This window comes from Tympanuchus pallidicinctus, unplaced genomic scaffold (assembly GCF_026119805.1).
Source record: "Tympanuchus pallidicinctus isolate F22 unplaced genomic scaffold, pur_lepc_1.0 scaffold2, whole genome shotgun sequence".
Classification (NCBI taxonomy): Eukaryota; Metazoa; Chordata; class Aves; order Galliformes; family Phasianidae; genus Tympanuchus; species Tympanuchus pallidicinctus.
In genome coordinates, this window is record NW_026294721.1 from 14,009,120 (window position 1) to 14,024,640 (window position 15,521).

The window sequence follows — 15,521 nt, forward strand, 5'->3', positions numbered from 1 at the left end:
GCAATATATAATTAGTTAAATGAAAGAAATTATTGGTAAATTAAACTTACCAGTTGGTCTGCTCTTGCTTCTAAGTCATTAGCAAATGACAAAAGATCAACCTTGGTAACGCTTTTATTGATCTAAAACAAGATTTGAACAGCACAGAAAGAAAAGAGTATTACTGCACATGCAGAATGCACTTAATCACATCTCTTACAATGTCCATCCCTTATTTCTTCAAATGTTTAATGAACTTAACTTCTTAAATGCTTTTGCACCAAGTTTTATGCATCTTCAAAACCTCCCTTTCCAGTCAAAAGCAGATTTGTCTCTGTTTCACCCATTTTTATTTTTATGCTTCATTCCAGCTACATACCTATATTACAGTGGTCTCACCTCTGTCAAGTATGCTCCAAAGTTTATCCCTTCTATTCCTGAAGAGCTGAAATTCAGAAGATTCTCTTTCCCAATTTCATCCAGCAGAATGATTTTGCTGAGGTTTATCTGAATGTGTTCAATTCTAAGTGCTACATCTTCTGTATACTGAGAAGGAAATAAAACACAGAGGTAGTTTGCACCTGGTACATCTCTATATCCCTTCTCTCATATAAAAGCATCTTTCTTTTCCTGACTGATCACTTCCACAAAGAAGCACACAAAGAACTTCCCTTTCACTTACATCTGGTTAGTTTAATTAACTTTGACAGAATCCAGGTAAGGTCCCTCCCTTCCCTGCAGTATCGACACAGCCTGTCCAAGCCACATTCTAGCCCATCTGTGCAGCTTTCATTCCAATGAATTACTCCCTTGCCAGCCTCTACTACTATGCAAACTCAGACAAATTTCAGTAACTCTTACTCATCACTATATAATTGCCATATATTATAAATGCATTGTATTGTATGTATACATACACACATGTGTGTGTATATATATAATGGATATTATAAATAATTATATATTATCTGGGACAAAGACTATATGTATTAAGTGTAGAAACAACACTTGCCAGAATGGAACACAGACCCCAAGGTGTTGCTGTAAGGCAGGACTGTATTACAGACAACCAAAAATTAGCACACTCATGTGTTATTACAGCTTAACTGAAAATATTTTACCTTATCCCTCCCTCCTCTCCTCCAAAGCTGAAAGCATTCTTAAAAGCATAACATGTCCAAGACCACATAAATATGATTGGAATTCGTTTTAAATTAGGTTGGACAGTTTTGTCTCCTCGCAGAACATACTGTATATTAACATCTAAAATCCATTAAAGCTCAGACATACTACATCATGTTCAAGACCAAATATCTCTTTAACCCTCAAAAATATTCATGAATCCACTGAAATTTTCCTTACTTACCATACTAATATTCAAAAATTCATTGATATTGAACAGGTGGTCTAGATGAAGGGAAGTATAAATTCCTTTGTTTTCCTTGCAATCACTACAAAAATAAAAATATATGCGTCAGCCTGAAAATCACCCCAAGGACAGAGGTAAAGAGAACAATTAACAATATTTTCACATTTGAAGAAAACCAGTCCCTTAAAAAGGTGTTCTGCCTATATTTTTTGAAGCTTTGTCTATAAGAACACAAGTAATTAACAATTTCTGATGGTCTCAAAGATATGAAACAGTATTTTGAAGAGCTCAGCTGCTACTGTTACACCATATTATGTTAAGACCATCCCTAATAACTCATTGATAGAAGATCACTTTTGCTAGCCATTCACCAGAAAATCAGAACACGGTCTGGACCATGTCAGATTTCTGTGTGTGCCTGAAATACAAGGCTGGAATATAATACAAAACCCAGATATAAATGGAACTAAATCTTGACCCATAACTTCACGTACCTGTATACTTTTTCAAAAGTCAAGTTAATATTTGGATTTTTAAAAAGAATGCCAGAAAGATAGTTTTTCCAATGCTGATTTAGTAAGTAGGGAGTATCCAAAACCTACGAGATAAAATTCAGTGATGTTACTGTAATATTGTGTTTTCAGTGCATGAGTATATTCCTAGGTGATCTTTTGACACATTTCCACATCTAAACTTATCACTTGCTGATAGAAATAGAAGAAAATTCAACCTCTCTGGTGTAGAAAATGGATATTAAAGCTCCATGTCACCAAGAAATGCTGAATTACAATACAATTTATCTCTGATAGAACATGGGCATATAGTATTTACACTGCAAAGCAAATTAAATAAAAAAGGATGAAAGCCTCCATTCAATGTACAAATGGAAAGTAAAAAACAGATCCAAACTCACTTGAGGTGTCCCCAAAAAAATAATGAACCATGCATAATTGACAAGACCATTAAGACTTACAGGAAAACTATTCATTGTTCAATAATTTGAATATGAGTAACTTCACCTTGAATAAAGTTTTATCTTCAAAGGGCTCACACACCAGTTTTTCTATATTTCCACCTGTGATAAAAGTTAGCACCACTACAATCATCAGCACCCAGGAGAAAAGAAAACTGAATCCAACGCCACTGAAAAAGAAATAATTTACATAAGTTTTTGTTTTTTAAGAAGAAAATGTACATACTTTGATTAACAGTGAAACCAATGATAAATAGCTATAGCATTTTTAGAGAATAAGACCTGGTGGATGGCAAAAATACTTTTATTTTCCAACAGTATTCCTGCTGCCTGAAATTTCTTGAATGTTCCAGACCTGGAAAGTTTTCAGTTAGAATGCAGCTAAAATATAAACACTTGACATTGCAGTTGACATGAAAAGTCCTTTAAGAGTTAAGAGCAACAAAAGCATATAGATTTCTTTTTTAAATCCAAACCTCTGCCCTTGTGGTCTCAAAAGACTGTAACACAGATTTCAGATGCTATCTTCTGCACACAACACAAATTATATTAAACTCTTCCTGGGAACTTTCAAGAGCTGCCCCAAACCTTCTGAAGTGACTTGATAAAGTCACGTGTTTGAAGTCTCCTCATATGGCTTATTTTCTCCATTTTGAACAAATGCTTCAATATATTAAAAAAAAAAACAAAACAAAAAACAAAAAACCAACCTATAAATTCCATTTATATTTTCAATTATTTGATACAGTTCTGGAGTTTCCAAATGAGTTTACACTGATAGTCACTACCTATAACTCTTTTCATACAAGAGCAGATTCAGATATGATTCTCAAGGAAAGAGCAATCCAAGGCCTAGGTGTTTCACTGTAAGTATGTTAGGTAAATGTTTATGTTCTAATTTTTCAGAACATGTACATTGGTAATAAAAATTCTCTTCATGCATATGTCCTTTAAAATCAATTTTAAAAAAACCAACCCCCCTACAAGTATATGTATTTTCTTTTTCACAAGTAAGTGAAACTCACGCCATAAGAAAGTTTCCTCCAGTGTTGGAAATGCAGCCCCTGGTTGTTGGAGAAGCATGTTTATCATAACCACAGGTTCCACATAGCAACCCAAGATAGTAAAAGATCACAATCAGGACCACCATGCAGCAGAGAATGAGACAACCCAGCCACCTAAGGAATAAAGCCCAAATGCCTGGTTATGTTCAAATAAAGAACACACTGAAGACCTGCAGAACACTTCAGGCAATGCAATATTCCTAACTGGCCCATCTGTGGTTCTTGCTGCGCAACAAGTGTCAGCAAAAAAACCCCTCTCTTCCTACACCAGCATACATTTTGCACTGGGAATCCAATCTCTGCTTAGAGATTGCTGAAGGGCTGGGGAACAATCCTTACAGGTGTTCTAAGGTCCAGCTGCTATATGCTGCTTGCACTGCAGCATCAAACTCGAAGTGAAACAAACCATGAGAATCTGCCTCTGCTGTGTCAAATGGTAATTTGTTCAAGAAACAAATGATAAATTTATGCCTATGGATCGATGATTAGTTATGAAGTACATAACTGCTTTTGCTGTAGTTCTTACTACATTTTGCTCACCATTATGTTGGGCCTGAAATTTAAAATAACTTTATTTGAAGCTGTTAAAACCTAGGCTTTATGTGTCGGTTCTGGAGTGCTTTCAATGAGCACCTTATGAGCAGTTTATGAAATTTGATCAGGAGAAAGATATTGGATAAGAACAGAACTTTAGCTCTTTTTTATAAAGTTATGTAATATTTCCAAGTCACATACATGGAGCACATTCATTTATTCACACATTTCATATCTCCTCCTAGCTTTCTATCCTCCCCCAATTCCCTCTGCTCTTTCTTTTTTCTTCCACCATCAATGTTCCCAGCTTATATTTTTTCCATTCCTTTTCAAGTCTCATCACAAAAACTTAGCAGGTATTGAATAGCCTAAGGGAAAGGTTATTATCACTACAAAAAAGGGTTCTTAAGGTTCAGCCTCCTTCTCACTTTCATTTAACACTGCATTAAAACTATTAGCACATTTATTCTGTAGCAGTGAAGCAGATTAAAACACAAGCAGATTTTGATAAGGAGTCAACAGAAACGTCAAAAAGTAGGGAGAACTTGATGAGCTTGAAGATTGAAATAAATTCTAGACAAAGAAACAGTTTGAAATAAAAAGCTTTATGCTTTGAAATATGAAATTATTTTTCAATTACAGAAACCATACAGGTCTTGAACAGAAAGAATGTGTGTAATAGACCCAAGGACAAGTACTACATCAATTTGAACAAGCACAAAGATAAAGTGGGAAGCAAAATCTTTGCTACTACTACTTTGCAGTAGGAAGTCCAAAAAAAGGAGTCCAAAAAAAGGAGTCACCCTAGCATTATGAAACTATCTGTTTCTTCACGTATTACATCTTCTGACATATATCCTTCCTAAAAAAGATAGGAAAGCCTGCAGAGTAGGCCTTCTCTTGCTCTGTACTGGAACAGCACCCAGCTTGATTTGCTGCAGTCAGGGTCTTTACTAAAACACCCAAAAATTTGCCTTACAGCATCTTGACTTCACTCTTTGTTACTAATAGTTTCAATGCCCTTTCAGAATATTAAAATACCACATTAACACATTAGTTACATGCTACTGCATGAACTGTAGGTAGCACTTCACTCCTGCAGTGTTTCCTATTTAGTATGTTCATACCTGTAGAAATCATACTGCTCCACTACTGGAAAATAGTCTTGAACATACGCTTCACTCTGTGTCAGATATACTGTCAAATCTGCTATAATCTTCTGCACAGGGAGAGTTTTAGTGAAGTTACTGATATTTGAACCAATGGATTCCAGCACATTTTTGATATCTGAAAGAACAAATGTATTTCACTGTTACAGATTAACAGAAGAAATTTACATTCCATGTATGCACTATAAAATGCTGTTAGGCCTTTCTGCACATATAACAAGGCAAGCCATGAAGACAAGCATGAGGAAAAGACAAGCAAGCAACAAAAGCATTTAGCTTCAAAGTAACATAATGGCATTTAAAAACACAGACTTTATATTTAGCATTCAGTTTAATGTTGAAAGATGTAGATGTTGAGCCAGAATTGCTTATCTTGCCAGCTTAAATCTTGCTTTTCATGCAACACTGCAAATGGTAACGCTGAGTGAGACAATTAGCCACCAGGTTTATGAAAGAGAAGATCAAAATCTATTTAAACTTCATCCCTTGGGTATACAACACTGAAATAAATTAGACTGCTTATATTGATAATCTATACCACTTATTTCCGATCTCATTTAAAAAGATTAGCTAAATTCATTCCAATTAGTTAGCAACACTCTTGAGATAAAGATCAATTAAGCCAATTTTTTCCCCAAATTATGAAGAAACCCTATGTTTACAATTTAGATACACACTACTTAGATACACAAAGACGTGATTCATTCACTTATCACACATATTCTTTATTTGTAAAATGCAATTCTGCCTACTCTTCCCCTTCTCTCAACTTGGAGAAACTGCAGATTGTGTAAATAGAGGTTGCTACTTGGTAGTAGGCAGCACCTTCATAGAATCATAGAATCACAGAATGGCCTGAGCTGAAAAGGACCATAATGATCATCTACAACATTTCAACACCCCTGCTATGTGCAGAGTTGACAATCACTAGACCAATCCACTTCCAACAACAGCTGGACATGTTTTCAGGTGTGTGTTCTGATGTTTCTCTTCCAATCAAGCTCAACCAGGTACCAAAATGCTCATTAAAAAAATTAACAAATGAACATGAAATTTGTCTAGTAGAACTACTGGTTTTGTTTGATTTGTTAATGAAGCTCATTTTTATAATAACAAAAAAGTGCAAAAATAACAATGGATAAATTAAGATGGTCTGTGTTTATGGATAGCGGCAGTTACTGAAAATGAGCAAATCTCTGTTAGATTTCCTAATGAAAAGTATAACATCACATTTTTAGAAAACTGGCTCACTTTAGGCAAGTTCACACAGTGTACTACAGTTCTATACATACTGTGTTCCATTTTGCCAAAAAAAAAAAAAAAAAAAAAAAAGAAAAACTTACAAGGAACAGCTGTATATTTATGCAGAACAGGTCCACAATGCAAGAACAAAAATTAAAACAGATTAGTATGCATACATTATACTACATTTCAGTCAGTGTCAACTGTCCAGGTACTGTCAAAAAAATCACAGTTCAAAGCCAGAGTAATAAAGCATTATTAAACAGGCATTAAGGTACATTTTTTAGCTCCCCTTTGACATCTGCTACATTTCAATACAGCAGCAGGCAGGATCAGCTAGTTATTTTGTTGCTGTGGAGTTTTTTTATTTGTTTGTTTGTTTAAACAACTAAACAGCTAAATACATCATAGATACACCACTGCTCATGCAAACTAGTCTTTCAACCCAATAAAAGTAAATATTAGAATGCAGTTGAGACCTCACTATTTCTCATTACTTGAGCAGTACAATGCCCAGCAAATAGAACTGTTCTGTAAAATAGCATATGGTCTATTTTTAGACTTTATTTTGGATCTCATATTGAGACGTACTTACTTTCTATGCTTTTCGTGGCACCAAATCTTAAAAGAAGATTTAGACTTAATTTTTTATACCCTTTAGCCCAGGAAATATATTATCAATAAAAGAAAACAAATGCATCCGTAACTGATGCAAAAGCATTAGCATTAAACAGTTAAAGCAGAAAGGCAGTTTCCATTGTCCTCACCTGATAAGATGTTCTTAGTCTGATTCACTACTAAGTCTGGAGTATCATTAAATGCTGCATAACCCTAAGAATAAAAGTTGGAAAAATTAGAATAAGCTTCTCATGGACACATTACTTGCAACTTTCTCCTCTGTGACAAGGACTGAAAGTCCATACACGGTAAAATACACGTGGTGATACCAAGAAAAACATACCTTACCACTGCGCATTAGAAAAGGTCAAAGCAAAATACAAAGTCAGTTACATTTCAGATTTCATTCACTCACCAAGATACTCTTTATAAAATGTCTAGATTTAAATACACACATCAATCACAGTCGTTTCAAACTTTATAGTACTTTTGTTTGACACTTCTCACTCCTACAAAACTAACACATACATGAAGACTCACTAAGTGAAGGGAGTTACTGCATACCAGTAAAACACCCTCTGCAATCCTATGCCTTTTTAACATGTTTGTTACAAACAATGAAATCCAGCTACCTCTGATAAACACTGTAATCTTCAGTAAGAAGGGGAGAGGAAGGATTAATGCTGTGGGAACCAACCTCAATAGTTCACACTGACAGAAACAAGAAGCTACTGCTGTGGAGGCTTGAAGCTTTTTCCTGCATGCCTGATCACTTCATAGGCAAGCAAGGGTGCAGGTCTCCAGCACACAGCCTGCAGTCCCCTACACCGTTCTTTTATTCTTAGCAAACGTTATCAGATTGCTAGGTTCTTACACTGCTCTAACTATGACACATCTGCAAAAATACTAATAGTAATTGCATTAGATCCACTGTACCAGATTTAAGATTGAATATGCTCATTTTAAGATGATGGGATTACACTACAGTTGATTAGAAGACCATGGATTTTTAATTATTATTATCTTGAACCAAAAATACAGAGCTTGCTAGCACATCCACGTATCTGCCTTTTCTCTTTTTAAGGATCCTGCTTTCAAACAGACCATTAGCTACACACTTTTGACATGTAATATCCTATGGATGTAAAGCACTACATTCATACTTTTAAACACTAAATCTTGGTAAAAAAAATGGAATAATACACAGAGCAACGATGAGGTAGGAACAAGAGAATTCTGCTTGGGAAAGCCAAGGGAAAACAACAGATACTCATGTATCCCAGTTTATTACTTAAGAGTTTATAAGCTTGTTGTGAAACATACCTTCTGAACCAGACTAGAAAGGTCTATTTTAAGGACATCATTGACCTTCGCAAGCTGTGAGCTCACCCCCGGCAACTAGGAAACAAAAAGCATCCTTAAGTCACATCAAAGTTGCAGTCACAGTAAAGTAACTACTTTACTTAATATTTCAAAGATAGGAGTGAAGGATAAAGAAACTAGGAAGACTGTTTGTAATAGAATCTTTGTAGCATACTCCTAAAACCTTTGTTGTACAAAAGCAAAGCTTAACTTCAGCATTTTTGGGAGGGCAGATTCTTTTCCTGCCATAGCAGCACTTTAATGTAGTTGCTTGACACACATTTTATTCTTTTCCACACAGAAAATGAGAACAGTGACTGTAATTACCCAGAAACAGAGTTAATGAAGGTCACTTATCTCACAAGTGCCAGCATACACTGAGCCATTAACTTGCAGAAATACTAGCAGGCCTATTTAAGGCGATCACACCATGAGTCTGAAAACACTCTCTTACCCCACTGAAATTGGCATTAATGTTCAGCTGATTTAATGAATTCCTGATGATATTGCAAGTTGAGGCAGCCTGAGCTGCAGTGCATGCAGAATCATTGAGGGTGTTGCTCAGGTGCATTTTAACATCTGTCAAATTTCCATGAAGCCTCTCGGTGCCTTCCTGCAAAACTTCTACAGAGACGCTCACGTTTTCCAGTGCTTCCTTCGTTTCTCTGATGGCTGCAAGAATGCAACATCATTTTTTTTTTTTTAATTTTTGTTAGAAACTAGATACCATTACAGAGGGAAAGTGTAAATACACACGTGTAAACACTATGAGCTTCTTGACAATACTGATTTAAATTATCTTTCCATCTCACCCAGAAAAACCCTCCAGCATCAAATACAAGTTTATTGTTAATAAAAACAGATTACTTACACTCTCCTACAAACAAATTAATGTGCTCAACCTACTTTTACTGAGATTCTACCCACTTTTCAGATTACTCTTTTCTACTCATTCCCTCTTTCTTCTAACCTGGTTGTTTTAATAAAGAATTTCAATGCTTGGTTATCAGAAAACAAAAGAAAGCCCATATCCACAAAATAGTATTTTTAAGGTTAGTTGTAGTCTAATTGAAGAATTACATGGCTGCACAAGGAAAGGAAAAGAGATCAAGTTGCATCAGCTAAGCACTTATACACATTAACACTTGTCTGCCTTTAGATTTTGTCCCAGTCACACAAAAGAACACTAAACAGTAGTTTTAAGACAAAAAACCACACATATACAACTACAAATGCACAAGTGTACGAAAATAAAGCACACTTCACACAACACAAGGTTCTCTCTTTTTTTTTTTTTTTTTTTACCTTTGATAGCCCTTTCCACTTTGACTTCAAGACAAATAAGAGAAATAAAGCAAAAAAGGAGAATGATGATGAATGAACGAGAAAGATTTCAAAAAAGAATTCATGGATTAAAAAACCCACCAAGTGACTGAAGTTTAAGGATGATTTTCACCTTACTCTATAATGTGCACCTGATTCCTGAAAAAGGAAAACCTTCAAAAGAAAAAAGAATAAAGGAATCTTTTCTTTAAAGGGAGATGGAACAAAGCACAAACAACACTGAACTCAAAGATATAATGAAGAAATGATGGTTGTTGGCACTCTCATTCTAGGTTTGACACTGATGACACTCAAGCATAGACCTGTCAAGGACTAACCTGCAAAGAACTACAGACAGATCTGAGTGCACAGCTTTCCTACTCTCCTTTATAATGCCTGGAAAGGGACAACCACCTGAAGTGGGGATTGCAGATTTCATTTGCCTTCAATGTCTGCTAAAACTAGACATCAACAATGGCACTTACATCTTTGTTTACTTTTTAAATACATTTATAAATCACAGAATATTGGATAACCACATTTTAAAAGAAACATCAAGGCACACTGAAAAATGCTAAGTAGAACCATGGTACTGCATAAAGCAATCTCATGTTGTGCCCCAAAAAAATGAAGCCTGTCTTACGGTGGCAACAGAATATTAATACAAGAACATGCACATTTTTACCTCCTGCCATTGTCAAAGCTGCATCAAGTGCGGGACGTACTTCTTTCCCCAGCTGCTCTTGAACTCTGCTACCAAGCAAAGGTCCAACATCTGCAGCATGGAGAGATGAAAAAATCATCACATCCTAGTTCAGCTTTAACTGCCTTTTAGTACAGGTGCTATCAATCTCTTACTGAACAAAGTGTACATAAGGTACTACAATTTCTCTAAGGCCTGACACAGTTTTTTTAATGGCAATTACTACCTTTTATGGAAACAGAATTTCTTCATAAGTAGTCTTAACAAGGTCTAACATCTGACAGGAATTTTGTGGCATACTCATTCAATACAAGCTATGGTTCTGTATGCAACAAAAAGAAGAAAATAGTTTATTTTCCCCTTTCCCATTCCTGATGTGTCAAGGTGACCCACAGCCCAGACCTGACAACCATCCTCGCCAAAATCCCTTAAGCGTGTTACGCATGGCTGCCAGCCTGCTCTCAGCATTCAGTGTTGGCTTCAGGCTCACGCAGATCCATCTCCTCCCTCCAAGCCCTCCTGCCTCACTGCCCACAAGCAGAAATCATCTTAGTTCAGCAAAAATGAGAAGGGGTGTATGCAAAAGACAGAAAGATGCAGAGTTGAGATTGGTGAAGCATCTTAATGCAACCTCAGGTAGTTGCTAGGTCTCCTCTCTATTCAGGTTAAGTAAACAGCTCTTGGAGCTTTTGCTCCTGATGAGATTGGAATACTGAATGCTACAGAAGCATCCATTACTGTCAAGACTGCCATTTCTAGCCGGGGATGAGAATTTTTATAAAGCAGAAAAGACTTTCAGCGTTTCCTTAGGGTGGGCAAACCGAATTCATCTACATTTCTCTTGATGTTTATTCTACTGATGATTCACTTTTAATGAAATCCTTTCGTCCTCAGGTGTCACACACTTAATTCTGGTATCTCAGTACTGTACAGGAAAATAAAAGCTATCTTTATTTATTGACGAGCACTCCTATCACAAATCCAGTTAGTTTCCCATAAGCTAGCATATTAAACTTGCACTGAAAGTAAATAAATATTTAATTTGAATTCTTGGTTGGAAAGCTAGAAGCTAGTACCTGAAGTGCAGTTACTAACTAATTTATTTTTCAGCTACTGTTCTTGTTTTCAAAGACTTATACAATGCCCAGTTTTTTAGACGTGAGTGTTCTTGCACAGAAATAGTTAGGAATATGTGCAAATACTGCTTTGGCTACTGCCTTCAGTGTGCTTCAGTAACCTTTAATAGACACACTGACTTGAAAGTATGTCAAGCTTGCTGCACTGAAAACTGCCCCTATAACATGCTTTAAACTGATACCAAAGTATAGACTCTAGGAATCAAAAGTTACTGTCTTTGCTTCCAGCAATCCTGTTCACAATCAGTTTTGATATTTCTGCACTCCACTTCAGTCTGAAATGCAGACCTGTGCACAAACTGACATACTTATCAGTACATGTTAACAATGTATACTGAATTCTAATCTATACTGAATATGATTGCCCTTTTCTATTATTACCATTTTTGAAAGTTCTGAAAAAATTCAGTGGTTTGGTTCTGTTTATTGAGAGGTTTATAAGGTGATGCCTCCTATCATGACCGTACTGTAGCAGAAGGTGAAGCAATTGTATTTCAAGTGTTACATCTTGTTCTTCAAGATATGCTCATCCTGAAATGCCAAATACAATAAGCAGCTTTGGAAAGAAGATAAATGTTTATCTCAACTTCTAGCTGAGCAGAGGACAAAGAGATAACAACAAAAATAAAAAAATGCAGAGATCTACAGTTATTGTAACTACAGTAACAGCTAAAAGCTCTTTTCCTTCACATTTGGCTCCACAGTAAAGACTCAGGAATAATACTCTAAAAACACAAGTATTAGTGGTTATTGAATTGTAAAAAAGGGAAAAAATACTACCCTGATTTATGCAGTAAGCAATTTAACAAAAGACTTATTTCAGAAAATAGTCTGCATTACAACAGCTCCAAGTCATTTTATATGGATAGAATCTCTGATTTTAGTCTCATTTAACACTAAGAACAATAATTATGTTTGCAAACCATGCAATCGTAATTCAAATTTTACTTTGCATTATGAGCTGTTTACATTATCTTATTGAAGGCTTTAAGTAAACAACACATCACTAACCCCCTCTAAATCAAAGTACTTACTATTTAGGTCAGAGAGTGCTTTATCCTTAGTTGTGTTGTACTGGCTCACCAAGTAGTCAATTTGCTGAAAAAAAAAAGATGATATGAAAAACCATTAAAATAATTGGGAAAAAAAAAAAGTAATAGTTCAAATAATGAGTCAGAAATTGCCACACTTTGAAACAATCCAAATATTTGTGCAATAACACTTCCCCCCCCCCCCCCCCCCCCCCCCCGAAATTCCCAAGTTCTACTGCTTTCAGTTAACTAAATGTTTTAAAACCCTGCTTAGCACAACTGCACATAAAAAGATGGGTTTTATTGGGAAACATACTGGAAGATCTCTGGGGAAAAAGACTCCACTTAAAAATGTTAAGTAGCAGAAACCGTGCAACACAAAGACTTCAACTCACTCAGGCACAGTACGTTTGTGCATGTCTTCATTCCTCTGATTTTCTAATTAAAAAGATGATTTCTCTTGAAATAAGAATTGTGCAGCAAATTTATGGGATAGTGGTTCTGAAGCAATTCACAGTCCAGTCTGGCTTTTATGGGGACAGCCTCTCAGAGTTCCCCTTACAAAAGAAGCTGGTCATTCTGCCTTAATGCAAATGGTTTTCATTGACAAACAGATCTAGTCCAGCTGCAACTTGGGTTCCACCGAGGCACTGAGTCGATATAAAATATCAACTTAGTTATCACCAGTTCCTGGTTCTGTACAAAAGGCTATTAAATAACTATTCCTGAAGGAAATCTTGCTACAGGTATGAAGTAATTTTGATTGATTTCTGCATGTTTAAAGTAATGCAGTGTGAATCCTAATCGAGTCATGCAGAAGTTAACATGCACAGTAAACACGCTTCCAATTTTAAACAGAAGTGACTCAGATGTGCACAGAAGTGTATTTGGCTTGCAGCCTCAAGTTTTCAGTGAAGTGAAGAAAAAAAGAAACTAAAAAACACCCACAAAACAACTCATACATCATACAGCAGTGGATGTAATTAAATCACAAAGTATGAGACAGACTCCTTTTTTTTTTTTTTTTTTTTTTTAAACAAAGGAGAAAAGAATAAAAAGAGCTTTTCCTACCAAGAAAGACGTAGGCTTTTTTGTGATGGTTGGTTGGTTGTCCTAGACAAACCAGAGGACTAACATTTTGCATGTCTGTAAGGCTTGCACTGTTTCCAGCAATGTCATAGACAAAATGCGATTCATGCAACTAATAGTGTTAGCAACAGCATTCGTGTAGTCTGCTAATCTGCTATGACAAGAACTCTTTACGTGTGACTACTTTCAAATCCTCCTATATGTTATACACCTCATACTCACAAGGCCAGGACATCAGTTAGGATTTCAGAGCTTATAGCCAATGAATTGAATTCCATAACTTGTTAAAGAAACAGAAGTCCTTGTCTTCAAGAAATCCTTACACGCGTGTGTCTATACATGATATCTGCGTACCTCATCTGTCAAAAATGACTTGTAAGATGTATCTAGTGATTGCATAATCAAGTGCTATCAAGTCTAAGAAAGAAAAATTAATAATTCTGCATACGAACAAAAAACCTGCCACATAGCTGAAACTTTGAGGAATTCCTGGCACCAATGTTCAAGTCCTGACACTTTTAAATTCCACAGTTCTACTGTTCTTCTCCGCTTTTTAGCTGGAGCCTATTTTTTTCTCTATTAGAATAGTTCCTTCCATGTAACAAGATTTTCTATTCCGATATTTCCTGTCACATACTTATGACTATAATCACTCAGTGAAGAGGAACCTAGTGAGTTCTGAGACCATTGGTTTTATCTTTCAGTGCAAGCTTTCTCTGTGCCCCAAGGCAGCTCCACAAAAGGCACCCTCTCTCAAGAGTTTCTTGATGCAACCTCCACTTTCTGACATACACCCGCATCACCAGGCTGTCACAACACACTGCTCAAATTAATAACTGTATACAGATCAACTCTCAATATTGAAAAATTTAACTGCGCTTCCCAGATGCAATGATTCAAAAGCTGCTCTAATAATGTTTGTTCTCGAACATGCATGGTCATATGAAAACTTCTCATCTCATTTACTCTACTTTATGAGAGTGACAAACAGAGAATTAACACCACACTGTGGTTGTCATTTATATCAAACAGAAATAAACGAGTATTTTCTGCAATACTTCTTCCTTATACTTCTCCCCTCCCGCCCTCATTCCCCATAAAGAAAAAATTCTTTACCGCTGGAGTGTCGTTAAGGAAAACTTTCAGATCTTTAAAATTACTGTTGACCAGTTTCTTTGCTCCTCGGACTTGACTAGTTAAGTGTTGGTTGGCAGCATATGCACAAAGCACTCCAACGCTACAAAAAATACAGATAAAATATTTATTACAGTGAATGCCCACCCTAACATTTTAAACCAGAACAAAAGATACAGCAAAAAAACTCTAACGTTATGAAAATAAAGGTCTCCATAAGCTTATACTTTGTCTTTTTTGCTGTGATATCTCATATACACCACTTGGCAAAGTAGAGGAATTAGCTGTCAGAGCAGATACGGTGCTACTAAAGAAAACGAAAAAGCAGTGCTAACCCACAGACTTCAGAAGTTAATAAATTTACAGATACCCATCCGCACTGACAGCATCAGCAAATATGTGAATTGTATGCAGCTCATCAGTATTACACTCTTTCACCACTATCATTATTGTTGACAAAGCCACAAGCAAATGTTCATAAAATAACTATTTTACATTTGAATATTGAGTATTTTACATTGAATATTTTACATTTGAGAACTTCAGCAACATTTGCTCATAATGGCTCTATTTATTTACATAATTATATACATATTTTAAAAATAGTTCCCATTAGCTCTAAAAAACATATAAACATTTCCTGATAATAAAACAAAAGGTGGGAAGCAGGATAAGACTTCCAATCAGCACTGCCGCTAATTATCTCCTATTGGATCATCCCCACTGCAAAATTCTAATCAAAACACAGTAGATTCACACAAACATCAGATAAAAAGGCAATTAAAAATCCCATGA

The 15,521-nt window shown here is 35.8% G+C and overlaps 1 protein-coding gene across 8 annotated transcripts in view; it reads right to left on the minus strand.

The window, feature by feature from the left end:
* Positions 1 to 15,521, minus strand: part of PROM1 (prominin 1) — a 58,080-nt gene that overhangs the window by 12,131 nt on the left and 30,428 nt on the right. For all 8 annotated transcript variants that reach the window (XM_052682254.1, XM_052682260.1, XM_052682257.1 and 5 more), the window contains 13 exons: positions 14,709 to 14,829; positions 12,507 to 12,570; positions 10,319 to 10,408; positions 8,765 to 8,982; positions 8,272 to 8,346; positions 7,098 to 7,161; positions 5,047 to 5,206; positions 3,347 to 3,499; positions 2,368 to 2,491; positions 1,843 to 1,946; positions 1,346 to 1,430; positions 379 to 525; positions 51 to 122 (listed from right to left, as the gene is read on the minus strand). In XM_052682254.1, coding sequence (XP_052538214.1) covers positions 51 to 122; positions 379 to 525; positions 1,346 to 1,430; positions 1,843 to 1,946; positions 2,368 to 2,491; positions 3,347 to 3,499; positions 5,047 to 5,206; positions 7,098 to 7,161; positions 8,272 to 8,346; positions 8,765 to 8,982; positions 10,319 to 10,408; positions 12,507 to 12,570; positions 14,709 to 14,829 — 1,477 coding nt within the window. The remainder of the gene's footprint in view (positions 1 to 50; positions 123 to 378; positions 526 to 1,345; positions 1,431 to 1,842; positions 1,947 to 2,367; positions 2,492 to 3,346; positions 3,500 to 5,046; positions 5,207 to 7,097; positions 7,162 to 8,271; positions 8,347 to 8,764; positions 8,983 to 10,318; positions 10,409 to 12,506; positions 12,571 to 14,708; positions 14,830 to 15,521) is intronic.